The 14,418-nt window shown below is 57.7% G+C and overlaps 1 protein-coding gene across 1 annotated transcript in view; it reads left to right on the top strand.

The window, feature by feature from the left end:
- The window catches only part of DSCAML1 (DS cell adhesion molecule like 1), a 100,925-nt gene that overhangs the window by 70,640 nt on the left and 15,867 nt on the right, over window positions 1–14,418 (top strand). Inside the window, exons 14-19 of the mRNA XM_044423677.1 lie at window positions 1,989–2,156; window positions 3,070–3,140; window positions 6,741–6,981; window positions 8,733–8,879; window positions 9,621–9,776; window positions 10,948–11,087. Of these exons, the coding sequence (XP_044279612.1) occupies window positions 1,989–2,156; window positions 3,070–3,140; window positions 6,741–6,981; window positions 8,733–8,879; window positions 9,621–9,776; window positions 10,948–11,087 (923 nt within the window). The remainder of the gene's footprint in view (window positions 1–1,988; window positions 2,157–3,069; window positions 3,141–6,740; window positions 6,982–8,732; window positions 8,880–9,620; window positions 9,777–10,947; window positions 11,088–14,418) is intronic.

Below are 14,418 nucleotides of genomic sequence, written 5' to 3'. Positions count from 1 at the left end.
GAAAAGGGAATAAAAGGAGTGCAGTAGTTGGAGTCTATTTTCATCCACCCACTCAAGGAGAGGATAAGGGTGAAACTTCCGCGAAACAAATTGGCAGCTCTCCAGCAGGGATGATGCCGTCATTATGGGGGGCTTCACTTCCCCTGATATCTGCTGGGAGTCAAATTCGGCCGAACACGGCCACTCTTGGAGATTCCTAATGTGTGTCACTGATAACTCCCTCCAGCAGAAAGGAGGAGGAGGAAGAAGAGGTCCTGGCTTACTTGCCCTGATCCCAACCAAAAGGGAAGACATGCTGGACGAAGTAACGCTGCAGGAACTCTGAGGCAGGACCAAGCCTTACTTGAATTCTGAATAATAAAGGAAGCTAAAACTAAATGCAGCCAAGATGTACTGCGGATCTCAAGCCAACTTTAACAAGTTCAGGATGGTGATAAACAAAGACCCATGGCAGCCCCCTCTAAAGGGAAAACAAGCCCAAGAAGGGCGCAATTGTTTAAAAAACCAAAATGCAGAAGGCACAACTACAAACAATTCCAACAAGGAAAAAGCATAGTAGGAGGGAGAAGGACGGCCAGGCTCCAAAGGAAGAATGTAAGCGAGTAGGAAGGAACTGCAGGGATGACATCAGGAAGGTTAGAGCGATTAATGAGCTGAGGCTAGCAACAAAAAGGATTTCTTCAAATATGCCCAAAGCAAAAGACAGACAAAAGAAAAGAGTTCAGCTACTCACAGTGGATAGAACAATGCTAACAAATGACAGAGAAAAGACAGAAGTGCTCAGCTCCTACTTTAGCTCAGTCTTCACCCAAAAGGAGAACTACAAACTTCCTGACCAAGGTGTAATACAAGCTGAAGGGGCAGGATGGCAGCCCAAGACTGACAGGCAAATGGTCAAGGATCTTCTACTTGGGCTAATGAGTTCAAATCTCCAGGGCCTGATTAACTTCATCCCAGAGTCATAAAGTAGCCAACAGAAGAACTCTCAGAACCAATATCTATCATCTTTAAGAATTCATGGAAGCCAGGGGAAGTGCCAGATGACTGGGAAGGGTAGGGAAAAAAGATGAACCTGGGAGCTATAGACCAGGTAGTCTGATTTCAATCCCTGGAACAATTCTAGAGCAAATTATACAACAAACAGTCTGCGAACACCTTGCAGAACATAATGAAATAATTACTAGAAACCAAGGTGGATTTTTCAAGAACAAATCCTGCCAGACGAATCTGATTTCATTTTTTGACTGGGTAACCTCCCGAAAGAACTGTGGGAATGCTGTGGACATCAGCTCTCTAGAAGCCTTCGACAGAGTGCCCCATGCCATCCTGATTACCAAACTAGCAAGGAGTGGGCTAGGTCATGGAACCATTTGGTGGAAGCACAATTGGCAGCAAAATTGGTCTCAGAGTGCTCAGCAGTAGCATGTTCTCAAACGGGAGAGATGGCAGGTGGGATGTGGTCCTGAGACTGGTACTCCTCAACATTTGTATTAATGATTTAGATGGGAAAATATGTGGAAAGACAATTGAATTTGCAGGTGACACAAAGCTGGGTGGAATAGCAAATACCCTGGTAGACAGAGATAAGATGCAGGGTGATCTCAATAGGTTAGAATGCTGGGCAGGGAACCACAGAATGAAATTCATGCCCCTTTCTCTGCCTTCTATTCCCTAGTTAAATTCTTCTGCGAGAGGCCTGTGGGAGGAGAACTGTCTTTTTATGTGTGTAGATGTCTGCCGTGGGCTCTTTTCCCAGCCTTGTTACCATCTCCCTGTGGCACCGGTTTGAGTGGCCCAGCCCACAGCTGCGAGTGCTCCAAATCTGGGGGAAGTCTTGCTCAGTCAGGCCCCTTCGGTGTTCCCACCACTGCCTAGCTCAAAACTTGTATGTGTGTTCTTCTGAGCAAGATTCCCCAAACAGGCAGTTGGCTGCTCTCAAGACGTTGTGGACAGGATGCCCCTCCCTGAGCGGTTTTCTTTTTCTCCAGATTCCTGGGATTTTAAACAATCCACCCGCAACATCTCCCCCACCATCAACCAAGCAAATATCGTGGACCTGCACCCCGCCTCCGTTTACAGCATCCGCATGTACTCTTTCAACAAGATTGGCCGCAGCGAGCCCAGCAAAGAGCTGACCATCAGCACAGAGGAAGCGGGTGAGTGGCCTGAAGGGATGCCATGTGGGCATCTCCCGGCTGTGGCATGTGTCTCCCCCCCCCCCACCCCCGTTCGTGAGCCCAGGCCGGGGCACCCGGGGCTGAACTATGCCCCGCACTGAGCACATTGCAGAGTCTGACCTGTACGGCTGAGCTTGTGTGGGCTTGCGGTGGCGGACCCTGCTCTGGCGAGTGGGGATTCTGCTTGCCCACGGCCCCCTTGAGCTGTGCACACCTGAGGGGGTGGGGTGGAGTGGGGGTGGGTAGTCATTGCCTAGGACTGGGGTGGGGAGAGTGGCTGGGTAGGAAGCTAAAACTCACTGTTCCCACGCGGTGGCCCCAGCCCAGGCCTGGCCCCGCATGCTTCAGCTAAGATGAGCAAGCCATTACGGAGCAGCTGTGTAGCTGATCACGCTGGCAGCAGGGAGGCAGTGTGGGGGAAGAGTGGGGGACCCACAGGCCAGAGGCAAGGGCTGTGGGTGGAGGGGGCAGATCAGCGTTTCGGGAGCGCGCCCCCAGCTCCCTGGATCCCCTCAGCACGTCCCCAGCACCACGGCAAGTCTGCAGCCCCTGAGCCTGCTCGCAGTTCCTGGGGCAGCTTTAAGGGGGTGGGGTGTGCCTCTCCCGCAGCCCTTGAGCCGGTGCCACCGGCGCCTGCCCCAGCTGGGTGCGCAGCTAGTGCAGCCCCCACTGAGCCGCACCATGGCAAGGGGCTGCCCCCGCCGCCCTTGGGAAGCGTGGCTGGGGGGGCCTAAGCCACTGACGGAGGCAGCTCCCTCACCAGCCACGGAGGGGTCCCCAGGAGTTTCCTGGCTCCAAGCGAAAGGAGGAGGTCTCAGGGATAGGCGGGCACCCAGACTCAGGCACTCTGTCTCCAGTCACCAACTGCTTTTCCCGGCCTCGTTGTTTGCAGCTCCCGATGGTCCCCCCATGGATGTGACCCTGCAGCCAGTCACCTCCCAGAGCATCCAGGTCACGTGGAAGGTAGGCACAGGGTTGCTGGGTGCCTGGGCCGCAGCGGCGGTTGGGACTGTGCTCCAGCTGGCTCGGGCCGTCGAAGTGCTGCTCTCCCCAAGGCAGCTGAGGCCGGAGCACAGCGAAGGAGATTCGAACAGGCAGTCTGGGAAGCAAGCAGGAGCAACAGCTGCTGGCTGCCGGATGAAGTTGCGGCTGTCACTGAAGGGTAATAAGGGTGCCCGGATGGCGGGGAGGTGTTCCTTGCAGAAGGCGATCCGGGGAGAGCTGTGCTTGGCCTCGCCAGGTGGTCCTGTGCTGCCAGCGCCCTCCTGGCCCCCTGCACCCCTTTCGGCACGGATCCGGAACTTGGGAGAACTGCTACCGCTGCCGGAACTGTCAGCACGGCCTGGGCCTCTTCTGGGCCTTTGCTAGGCCAGATGCCCTGCAGGCCGGAAGAGCAGCTCAGTGACTGAGCACCCTGCACTGAGAGCTGAGCATCCAGGAGGACTTGTGCCCCTTTTGATCTGCAGTTGGGTCAGGGGGCAACCGGCCCACCCTTCCCCAGACTCAGGTTTGTGACTCAGACACTGAAGAAAAGCAGCCGATGGCCTGCCACAAGCAGGCAGACATGCGCATCGTGCAGAGCGAAGCTGCCATGCTTGCTAGAAATGGGCAGGGCTGGATTTTCAGGGTCCTCTGTTTAAAAAGTCACCCCACGGACATGTACGCCACACCCCTTCCAAGGCTCCCAGGACAGAATCTGCGCCTCTCTCTCCCGTTAGCCTGACGGTGCAGCCCTGTGCCCCAGGCTAGGCTGAGCACAATTAACTGTTGGTTGAGGTCCCGCCGAGGAAGTTGAACACGGTCCCCTTGGACATAGTCTGGTCACTGTGATATCACACGCGCTGGCAGCTAAGAGCCTTCTCTGGAACGCAGCTGCGACCAGAGGCCCTTGCCAGCTACCCTTTGCCAAAATCTGGCAAATCCCACAGACTATCCGTGTGTTTAGAACTGGGGCCAGGGGAAAGTGTGTAGGAAGCCTTGCTTTGCTTGCCGGTAGCCTGCTCAGGCAAAGGTCGATAATGGTTAGACCCTTATTTATTTTCCAGAAAGGTGTATAATAAAAACTGAAATTGATTAGTGAGTTAGGAGTCAGAATGAAATAGCCAGTCTGTAAATTTAGGGTCCCAGCATCTCCTGCTGCTGCTGCTTCTCCCACAGCTGTTTCAGTGATGACAAACAGATTAATGAAGAAAGTCACCCTGTTATAAGGCTATTTCGGCAAGATGGATCACTTCAACTTTGTAGCATAAATTTGCAATCAGTCCTATTGATTTGGTAATGCTTCAAAGAAATATTGTTAAGATCAATTTAGACCTGGCCTCCCGTGTTTTTAAGGGTGACAGCCTGGGTGTGTTTGAGCGAATGTTTGTTTTCTGATTCATCTGCTTTTAGGACCCTTTCCGATCTGTTTCTGATAAATCACAACCTCTTTACAAGCTAATCATAGCCAGTGATCTTCCTGAGTGGCTCTGGCCTTAATATTATCAGGACTGTTTGACTGCTCTGTGAGTGAATCTCTGAAAGCATTAGAACTACAAAAACGTCCCTTCTGACATATAGGCTGCTCCTCCGGCTGCAACCAGCGACGTAACCAGAGAGCAGGTGGCCAAAATGACAGCACCCCCACAAAGGGGAAAGTCCCCCAGGCAGGGCCAGCTCAAATGCTGGTTGCACCCCACAGGTTGCCTCTTGGGGTTTTCTGGCCTCAGCTGGTGTTTGATCCTGTCCGCAGCAACCAGTCACTACCCCTGGCAGGAAGAATCCAAAGAAAAACTCCTGACAGGGAACCGGCAGCATCTCCTTCCTGCCCTTGCCCCAAGTAAGCCAGCAGGGTCTGGGCATCATCTCATTCTCCTTGTCTTGTGCGAGGGATGGCCACTTCCAAGGTTTGGGGGGCTGCTTTACTCCTCTGAGTGACGGAGCGGGGGGGCGGCATCCTGGCCCCCACTCACACCTCTGCTGCTGTGCCAAAATTCACTGGCACACCAGCCGGGGAAGGGCCCCCTTTCAAAAGGAAAACCGCGCCTTGCCACCAATTCTCCATACTCTGGTGGCAGTCAAAGGGAGCAGTTTTGCCAGAGAATCCCCCTTTGTGCTGCCAAAATCTGAACAGGGCTTTTCCCCACTGCTGCCGCAGCCCCCTATCTCAGTAGCAGGGAAGCGGCTGGATGCTGCAAAGGGGGCTCCGGTGTGGCCTGCCCTTGCTTCGGGGCCAGGTGGGCTACCCATGTCCCCGATTGCTCGCTGAGTGAGGCACAGGATCAGAAATAGCCCTGAAGCTGCGTCCGGCTCCCTGTCTCCATGGCAAAGCATCAGAAGGCACCCGGCTCAGCTCTTGCCCCAGTCTCTTCTCCTGGCGCCCTGGCTCCCATCAGTGCTGGCCAGACCTTGCTAACCTCAGGTCCTGGACTCCAGGCCCATCATTCCCAGCCAGGGTAGCTAATGCAAGTTGTAGCCCAACACATCTGGATTGCACCAGGCTGGGGAAACACATGAATGACTTTCCCTCCCTCTCCCATAACACTTGAACCCCGTGGGGAAACCCATGAAGCAGACAGGTGGGGGATCCAGGGCAGAGGACAGGAAGTTCACACAGTGCGTGGCTAAACTGCAGTTCACTTCCACGAGCTGCAGTGATGGCCTCCGGTCTGGGTGGCTTTCAAAGGGCCTTGGCCGAATGTGTAGAGGAGAAGGCAAGTCGTGGACACTGGCCCGGACGGACGCCACCTCCAGCAGCAGCGGCAGTAGCCCACGTCTGCCAGTGTGTGAAGGGGATGTCGGGCTAGGCGGGCCCTTGGCCCGAGCGAGCAGGACTCTTCCCACGTCCCTGCGGAAGGCTGTGTGAGGGCCTGCCGAGTGAGAAGAGCCAGTGTCCCCTGCCCTGAGGGTGGGGGCCAGCGATGTGTTTCGTGGCACTGAGCCCTTTGCTAGAGATAGCATTCTCTCGTGTGTACACACATGTCAGCTGAAAGGACAACGTTTATAAAAATGGCAGTGCACGGCAGTGGGGTTGCCTCCGCCTCCCTTTCCCCCGGACTGGTGCATGATGGATGCGTTGCCCCTCGTGTAGCTTCATAGCCAACCTGCCATTCAAAGTCCCCTGAGTGCTCCTGGCAGGCCTGTCTTTCCTGCTGGTTCTGAGGTGGGTTCTTCTTCATGGAGCACAGTCGTGGACCAGCAAGCAGAGAGGGACTCCTGATGTCTGCCGGGAGTCCCAGGCCATCCCGAGGCTTCGGCGAATGGGGTGGCATAAAAATGTTTTAATAAATAAATAAATAAATAAAAATAAAATCCCCACATCTGTGGTCCACATGGCACTTGGGCCAGGCTGATGAGGTTGAGGTGACAACTCTGTGGTTCTGCACAGCTAGCGTTGCCTGGGTTGCTCCCAGCAGGCCGGGCAGTTTGCCGTCCCCCTGAAGTCCACGTGGAGCTCTGGTGAGAAGGGCCTGCCAGGAGCCTGGGCCCGCAGCCTTCCTTTGTCCCAGGACACTCCCAACTCTTGCGCACACCAGGTCCAGTCGGCGCTCTGCAGCATCTCCGTGTCGCTTTCCATTTCTGCAGGCCCCAAAGAAGGAGCTCCAGAACGGCGTGATCCGCGGCTACCAGATTGGCTACCGGGAGAACAGCCCCGGGAGCAACGGGCAGTACAGCATTGTGGAAATGAAGGCTACCGGGGACAGCGAGGTCTACACCCTGGACAACCTGAAGAAGTTTGCCCAGTACGGAGTGGTGGTGCAGGCCTTCAACCGGGCCGGGACGGGCCCCTCGTCCAGCGAGATCAACGCCACCACACTGGAGGATGGTGAGTGCTGAGTGGTCGCTGGGCCAGGCTGCAGCTCCCTTGCTGCTGTGCGGGAGCTTCAGGACCGGGGAAGGGCGGGCATGGGCAAGACGGCCCCCCGAGTTGGCCGGAGGCTGCCTCATTCGCAGAGGCAGGCCCCTTCTGCCTTGGTGTCGTGCGCTGCGGCGCCTTCATCCAGCCTGTGCGGCCATCAGAGCACCTGTTGGAAGTGTGGTCTCGGCGTTGGCCTCTGCTCTGTGCCCCTTGCCCTGGCTCTGCTGCCCCCTAAGCACCAGCCTTGACCCTGCCGAGCTTCACTTCCCCACCCCAGGCACCGCAGCTCGGCGTGGCGAGTTCTTTGCTCGCTTCCTGAACTTGCGGTGCCCTCGGGCTCCTCTTTGCCAGAGGCTTCAGTCAGGCTGCCTGGGGGCTGTCCAGGCACCTGTGCAGAGGCTGAGTGAAGCCATGCCCTCGTGCTGCTCAAACGCTCCGGCTCCACGGGCGAGGGGTTGGCGGCGAGAGGCCGTCCCAGGCCTGGCCACGTTATACAGCTGCCCTGGCTTGCTCCCTGCGGGGCTCAGCCAGGAGTTCTGGGCGGGAATGGCATGGCCGGGCACACAAGAGCCCTGGTGGGTCCCTCCAGCCAGTGCCTGGTGGGCTGGCCTTGCTTAGCCCCGAGTCCCCTTCATGACTATCTGTACCCCACTTTTTTCCTTGCCGAAAGGAACTGCCAGGTGGTCCGTGTGGTTGTCCCCCTTCTCTCTACTCTACCTGGTAGGGTAAGTCAGGCTGGCAGCCAGCGACTGGCTCCAACTCACCCAGGGTGCTTTGTGGCTGCGTGAGGCTTCCCAGCCGTAGTCCAGCACTCTTAGCTGCTGCATCGCACGGGCGCATTGGAGCAGTTCCCACTGCTTAGAAGGTGGCTGTCGGGGCAGCCCGTTTGGGCCCACCAGTGCTGGAGCCCAGCAGCCTCCGACCGAGCGTCTTGCTGGGGATTCCCTTGGCTGCTGCCCCACCCCATGTGCCCCCCGGCCAGCCCTCTCACTGCGCAAGGGAGCAGCGGCTGAGGAGAGGACGGGGCAGTCGAGCGAGCCCCTGCTCCCCCTCGCCACTGGCCTTCCCCAGTTTCCAGGAGGGAGGGATCAGCCCCAGCCTCGGAGTGATTTCAGAAGCAGGAGAAAAGTTTCCTTCTTCATTTCCTGAGCAGTTTTTCATACTTAATTGAGGCTCTCGTTAGGCTGTCAGAGCATGATCATTCTCAGGCTAGATTAGCACTCCTCCTGGGGTATTCAAGCGCCCCTGTTTTAGCAATAGTGTCTTTCCCATAATTATATTACCTTCATTTTGTTCAAACGGACTCTCTGTTCATTTATAGCATCCAGCCCCTAATTATGCAGTGCTTACAGTTTTACACCTACGTAATATGAAACAATAATCATTTTCAAAGTGGATCATTAGGATGACAGATCATCATTTAAATGCTCATAAAAACTGGAGTTCTCTCTTTGGGGGCAGCGCGATCTCGCCGCCTTCACCCCGTTTGCCGCTTCCCACAGCCTCCCCTGCCTGTCCCTGTGCTGCCGAGCCGCAGCCGCAGCTCTCTCGCAGGACGGGCTGCGGGACGGTGAGGCGCGTAGCGCACCCTCGGGACCGCGTGCAGCCCTCACCACGGAGCGGGCCGCGTGGGGAATGCCGCTCCAGGAGGAGTGGCTGGCCAGGAGGGGCCACTACTGGGGCCTCCGCCATTCCCTGGCATTCCTTTCTGCCCGCAGTGCCGAGCCAGCCGCCGGAGAACGTGAGAGCCCTGTCCATCACCTCGGACGTGGCGGTGATCTCATGGTTGGAGCCCCCCAGGAGCACCCTCAATGGAGTCCTGAAGGGCTACCGGGTCATCTTCTGGTCCCTCTACATGGATGGAGGTGGGTTGCAGCGCCTTCAGAGCAGAGCCCGGCCACCCGCCACGGGGTGGGGGGGCTCTTTTCCAGGCCAGTCCTTTGCTCTGGAATGGGGCTGTCTCCCCTGCCCCGGAAGCGCTTGAGCCTGAGCCGCCATCCCGCCCAACCTAGCTGGTAGAGGTGACGCCGCTCTGCAGCCCAACCTGGATCCCCTTCCATGGGCTTCCTAAATGTCGTTTGCTTGTTTTGGATCTCCTAGCTAGCTCTTGAGAGCTGAAAACCCCGGTTAGGGCATGCTAGGGCAGGTGTGCCTGGCAACCTTCTTCCTTGCAGGGGTGCCTCTGGCCATTTTACCCCCCCCCCTCCATCCAAGCACTCTCTTTGATTGGCAGATGTGAGCTCCTCCAGGCCCTTGAAGGAAAAGCAGACGTCCTGCAAAGGACTGTGAAACACAGCAGGGCTGCTGCTCGGGCCTCCCCGTGGCTGGTGGGCATCAGAGCTGCAGTGCGGAGCTCTGCAAGGGGGGCTCCTGCTTCTGCGGCTGGCCACTCTGGGCCAGAGGGAACGGGGGGCGCCCACTTCCTCTGCCCCCCAGCCCCTGGAGTGCTGGGCAGGGTGGCACCAGCTCTCTGCCGCAGCTGCCCAGCTGCCCAGTAGCACTCCCTGCAGGGGCTGGCGGGGGAGCTGGGCCAGGCCAGGGGGAGGTGCTCTGAGGGGCTGTGGGGGGGCCGCCTCTGGCCGTGACCACCTTGCTTTGCCCTGCAGAGTGGGGGGAGATGCAGAATATCACCACCACCCGGGAGCGAGCGGAGCTGCGTGGCATGGAGAAGTTCACCAACTACAGTGTGCAGGTTCTGGCCTACACCCAGGCCGGCGATGGCGTCCGCAGCAACGTGCTCCACATCCAAACCAAGGAGGACAGTGAGTGCCCGGAGCTGGGCGGGGCGAGGCCTCTCTGCACTGGCCTGCCTGCTGCCAGCGTTCCCAGCGTGGCTGCTGCAGCTGCCCACGGCCCTCCTGCAGGGTGCTGCTGGCTCCCCCAGCTGCAGGCTGGCTTGCTGGGGACACCCCAGGACCCATGGGGCAGGCCACCCGTGGCTGGCAGCTGCCCCCGTCCCGCCCCCTTTGCGGTCCTTGCCCCCCCTTTCCAGACTGACACGCCTCTTCCTCCGCCTGCGCCAGCGGCTTTGCACAGAGTGGGCCCATCATACGGCACGATTGGCTGGGTCGGGGAATGCGCACGCTGGCCTGGCGTCACCCAGATGCTGCCCCCCGGGGGGCGGCAAGTCAGCTGCCCCTTCCCCACACCCTCCCCCCGCTGCCCTACATGGGTGTGGGCCTCCAGCTCTTCTTACTGCTAAGCAGCAAGGGCACTGCAGCTGCGCACACCTGGAGGAAGGCTGCTTGGAGTGGGAACCTCCCAGCCCTGCCCACGGATTTGGGCAGCCTGGTGGAGAGCTTGCTGCACTGCTGCTTTCTCTCTTCACAGCAACCTGCCCTGGCCCTGGCCTGCCATGGAGCCCTTGGCGGCGGCTGCCGTTGCTCCAGGGGCTCCGCCGGCAGGGCAGGCTGGAGTGCCTGCCTCCCCCCCCGGGTCCTGCTCTCCCCCATCCCCACAGAACAGCTGCCTGGCTTCCGCCACAGCGTCCTCCCCAGCTGGGTCCTCCCCGGTGTGCTCAGGATTTTGTGCCCTCATGCAAAATTCAGGTTGTCTCACCTTCTGGGACAGGCTGGGGCTCTTGAGTCCCTCAGCTGCCAACCCCACAGAAGCATCAGCTGGCAGGAGGAAGCCACAGGGGCATCAGCAAGTGGGGAGAGAGGTATGCCGCCACTCGACTCCAGAGAACCTTTGGCCTTTAGCATTACATGGGGCTGCTGTCCAGCCCTTGCAAATCCACAGAGATTTAACTTGGGGAGTTCCTGCAATTGGGCAGGACCCAGAAGTGCTTCCTGCCCAGCATGCCCCAGAAGACAAAGACTCCTGGGGCCCTGCTCCCCCTCCCAGGCCCTGTCTCGTGCCAGCCGCCTGCTCTGCCCTTGCTGTGGTGCCTCTTCTTGGGAGTCATGCCCCCTCTCGTTCTTTCTCAACCAGTTCCTGGTCCTCCCGCTGGGATCAAAGCCGTTCCTTCCTCTGCCAGCAGTGTGGTGGTTTCTTGGCTTCCCCCCACCAAGCCCAATGGGATAATCCGGAAGTACACCATCTTTTGCTCCAGCCCAGGCTCTGGGCAGCCGGTGAGTTGGTCTCAGTGAGCTTGTGGAGGATGCATGCGCGGCAGCAGAGCTGCTCCCCTGGAGGCTGAATGTGTTGACCGCGCAGTGGCAAGGCTCTGTCCAGCCCCCAAGACAAGGGTCCCCCCAGCGGCGTGACAGGCCCAGCCAGAGCGCTTGGGCTCAAAGGCCCCGGCCCAGTGGGCATCGCCCGCAGCCCTCGGAGCTGGAGGTGTGTGCCCAGGCGAGGAAAAGAGGCCAGGTGCGCCTCATCCGCCTCTGCCTGGCTGAGCAGCCGAGTGCCAGCCACCCCCCCAAGCACAGCCCTGGGCTGCAGGCCCTGCCGCCAGGTCTCCTGCGGGGCCCCCTTGGGCGGCCAGCCTTGTCCTGCAAGCCCCGGTGCGGCCTGCACGCGCCTTTGTGCCTCGACTGCTCCCAACCTAGCAAGACCCGGGAGCCGAGGGAGGAGTATTGTGGCGCAGCTCTCCCCTCTGCCCAGAGGCCCGCGGGTGGGAGGATTTACCCCGGAACCCCAGTGGGGGTCTGACGCTGGAGCCTCCCTGCGTGAGAGAGCCACCCCGAGCAGCTTTGCCTGCCGGCCACAAGGCCAGGGGAGCCTCAGAGGGCACTCCTGTCGCCGCCACAGCCACTAAGAGCTTGTTTGTTACGCTGTCCTTTCTGTACCGCCTGCAGCTGAAGCTGCCTGGGTGGTTTATAGCAGTATGAAAACAGTAAAATACGATAGATAAAACATTAAGAATTAAAAATTAAAAGATCATAAAAGAACTTTAAAAGGCAATAAAGATGATTAAGGACAATTTAAAAAGACTTGGCCAAAAGTAACAGGAAGGTGCCTGGCTAATCACTCCAGCCCTGGGAAGACCAGGGAGGTCTTTAAAGGGCTCAGCAAAGAGGCCGTCTTAACTTGGTGCTGAAAAGATGGCAAACTTGGCTCCGGGGGCTGCAGCAGAGAGATTGCCCAGAGATGGTCAGGGGTCTTCCCGTTCCTTTCTGTTTTGCTCCTTTGTGCTTCTTGTGCTGCCCCTCTGGCGCAGAATCCTGGGAACAGGGCTGCCTGTTGGGGGTCCCCCAGCCCATGCAGGTAGGCAGGTCAGCAGCAGCTGGCCGAGCCGAGCCATGCTGCAGAAGCAGCGCTTGCATGCTGGGCCTGTCGGGCAGGGAGTGCCTGCAAGCCCGGCAGGAGGCAGCCACAGCAGGTTTCTGCGGCAGCCTCCCCCTCTCTCCTGCAGGAGGAAGTGGATGCAGAGCAGTGACTCCTGCTGGCAGCCAACACCTGCACGGCAAAGCCCTCAGGAGGGAACGAGAGCGGGAAAAGCGGATGGAAGGAAGGGGAGCAGAGGCCTGGCCGAGGCCAAGGCCTAAGCAAGAAACGTGGTCGCAGGGCAGGGCAGGGCAGGGCAGGGCAGGGCAGGGCAGGGCCGCCGTGCCAAAGGCAGGCTGGCTTGTGGCCTCTGAGGTGGGACTTCGCTCGCCTGTCCGGGGACAGGGCGGTGAAACGGGTGGCCTCCTCGTTCAGGACCTGGGGTCCCAACAGGTAGCCACAGGGGAGAGCAAGCAGGGTGGGGAGGTGCCACTGCCTGATTCTTCTCCCGTTTTAACGACAGGGGAGGGATGCCGTAGGTCCGGAGGCAGGCCTGCTGTGCAAGAGGTTTTCTAGACCCAGGTCTAGACCTCGCTGCACTTCTAGGACAAGGAGAGGGCTGCAGGCCCTGGGTCTCTGGAGAGCGGCAGGAGTTAGCCCAGCTCAGCCAAGGGCACTGTGCGAGCTGGCCAGTGAGCCTTGTTCTCTGCCCAGCAAAACTGCGGGCTGCCTGAAAGTGGCCCTGTGGACATGCCTGTGGCCTCCTTGGCCGCTGCTGTAGCCATCCTAGAAGGCGGGAAGAGGGGCCCGAAGACTGCGCAGCGAATGAGCAGAGGTGGCGCATCACAACAGCTCCAAAGCATTTGCAGCTGCGTTCTGCGCCTCAGTTACCAGTTCCTTCTTTTCTGGAGAAGCATCCCTTGAGCGGAAGAGGTGAAAGGAATAGATGCAATTCTGAAGGACGATCTACAGAAAACAGCCTCTGCGGCTGCTCTTTCTGGCAAATTCTCTGTGGAACACCTTTCAGTTCAACACCAGCTCTGTGGCATCTAACACTCTGGCCAGGAAGCATTTTGGGCTATGAATTTGGTTCATGGTTCTGAGTAGCTCATTCTTCCTTTGTGGCTGCCAGGCTTTTGGGAGACTCCTTGAACACTATTCTGGTGAAAACAAAAGAGAAAAATGCGCTTCTGGGGTGTGGGCCTGGGACGCAAGAGCTCTGGGTTCTACTCCCCGCTTAGCCATGGTGCTAAAAGGGAGACTTTGGGTCAGTCACAGACTCTCAGCCCACCCTACCTCCCAGAGTTGTTGTTGTGAGGGTAAGACTGAGAGGCGGAGGAAGCCACCTTGAATTCCTTGAAAGGAAAAATGTTGCATATAAATATATAAATAAAATAAAATAAATAAAAAGGAAGCATGCAAGCCGAGCCATCAGATCTTCTTTTGCCACATTTAAAACAGAAATTGCCCTTCCGGGGAATGCAAACTCCCATGGAATCGGTCCCTAAGCCACAAGGAAGAAGCTCCAGCCATGCTGCTCCTAATCCCCGTTTAGAAACAGCAAGGAAGAGGGGAGGCGCAGTCCTTCTGATCGGGTTGGCAGTCGGCAAATGCGCTGCACAGAAACAGGGCCGTTGGCCCCCTCTGGTCTCCATTTCAGGTAACCTTTCCGAGGTGTATGCTGTGGGCTGGATCACCAACTCCCACCCTAAGACAAACGTGCAACCTCTCCAAGATCCAAGAATTCAGAGAAGTTCTTGTAGGTCAAACATCACCCAGAAACAGCAGAGATTCACTCTAGGACCTATTTGGATTTTTTTCTACTCCCCCCAAAAAAGTGGGGGGAGTTTGGACTATACTCTCAACTACTGCAACAAACAACTGTCCAAAAATATTTCAAGACAGAGAATTGACCGTTCCAATTGAGGCTGTTGCTAAGGAAGGGATTCTGTCATCCACAGACTTCTGTGAGGCTTATCTTCATGCCCCCAACAGGGAATTTCGTTGCTGTAACCTTCACATCTGCTATGAAGACAGCCATACCCAGTTCTCTGCTCTCCCATCCAGTCCCTCCTTATCCTTCCAGGTATTCGCCAAGATCCTGGTGGCTCTGATGCCACCGCTGATCACGCCGGATGTGCAGAGCTCAGGGATGACTTGGTAACAAACACACCAAGGGGGCGTTTCAATGGAATTCTAAAATTAGCCCTGTATTAGGGTTAGGGCTGTGCACCAGGGTAGGGTTAGGGTTAG

The sequence above is a fragment of the Varanus komodoensis genome, unplaced genomic scaffold, assembly GCF_004798865.1.
Source record: "Varanus komodoensis strain SLA01 unplaced genomic scaffold, ASM479886v1 scaffold146, whole genome shotgun sequence".
Classification (NCBI taxonomy): domain Eukaryota; kingdom Metazoa; phylum Chordata; class Lepidosauria; order Squamata; family Varanidae; genus Varanus; species Varanus komodoensis.
Note: the sequence above shows the minus strand (reverse complement) of the source record. Positions and strands in the feature narration are given on the sequence as shown.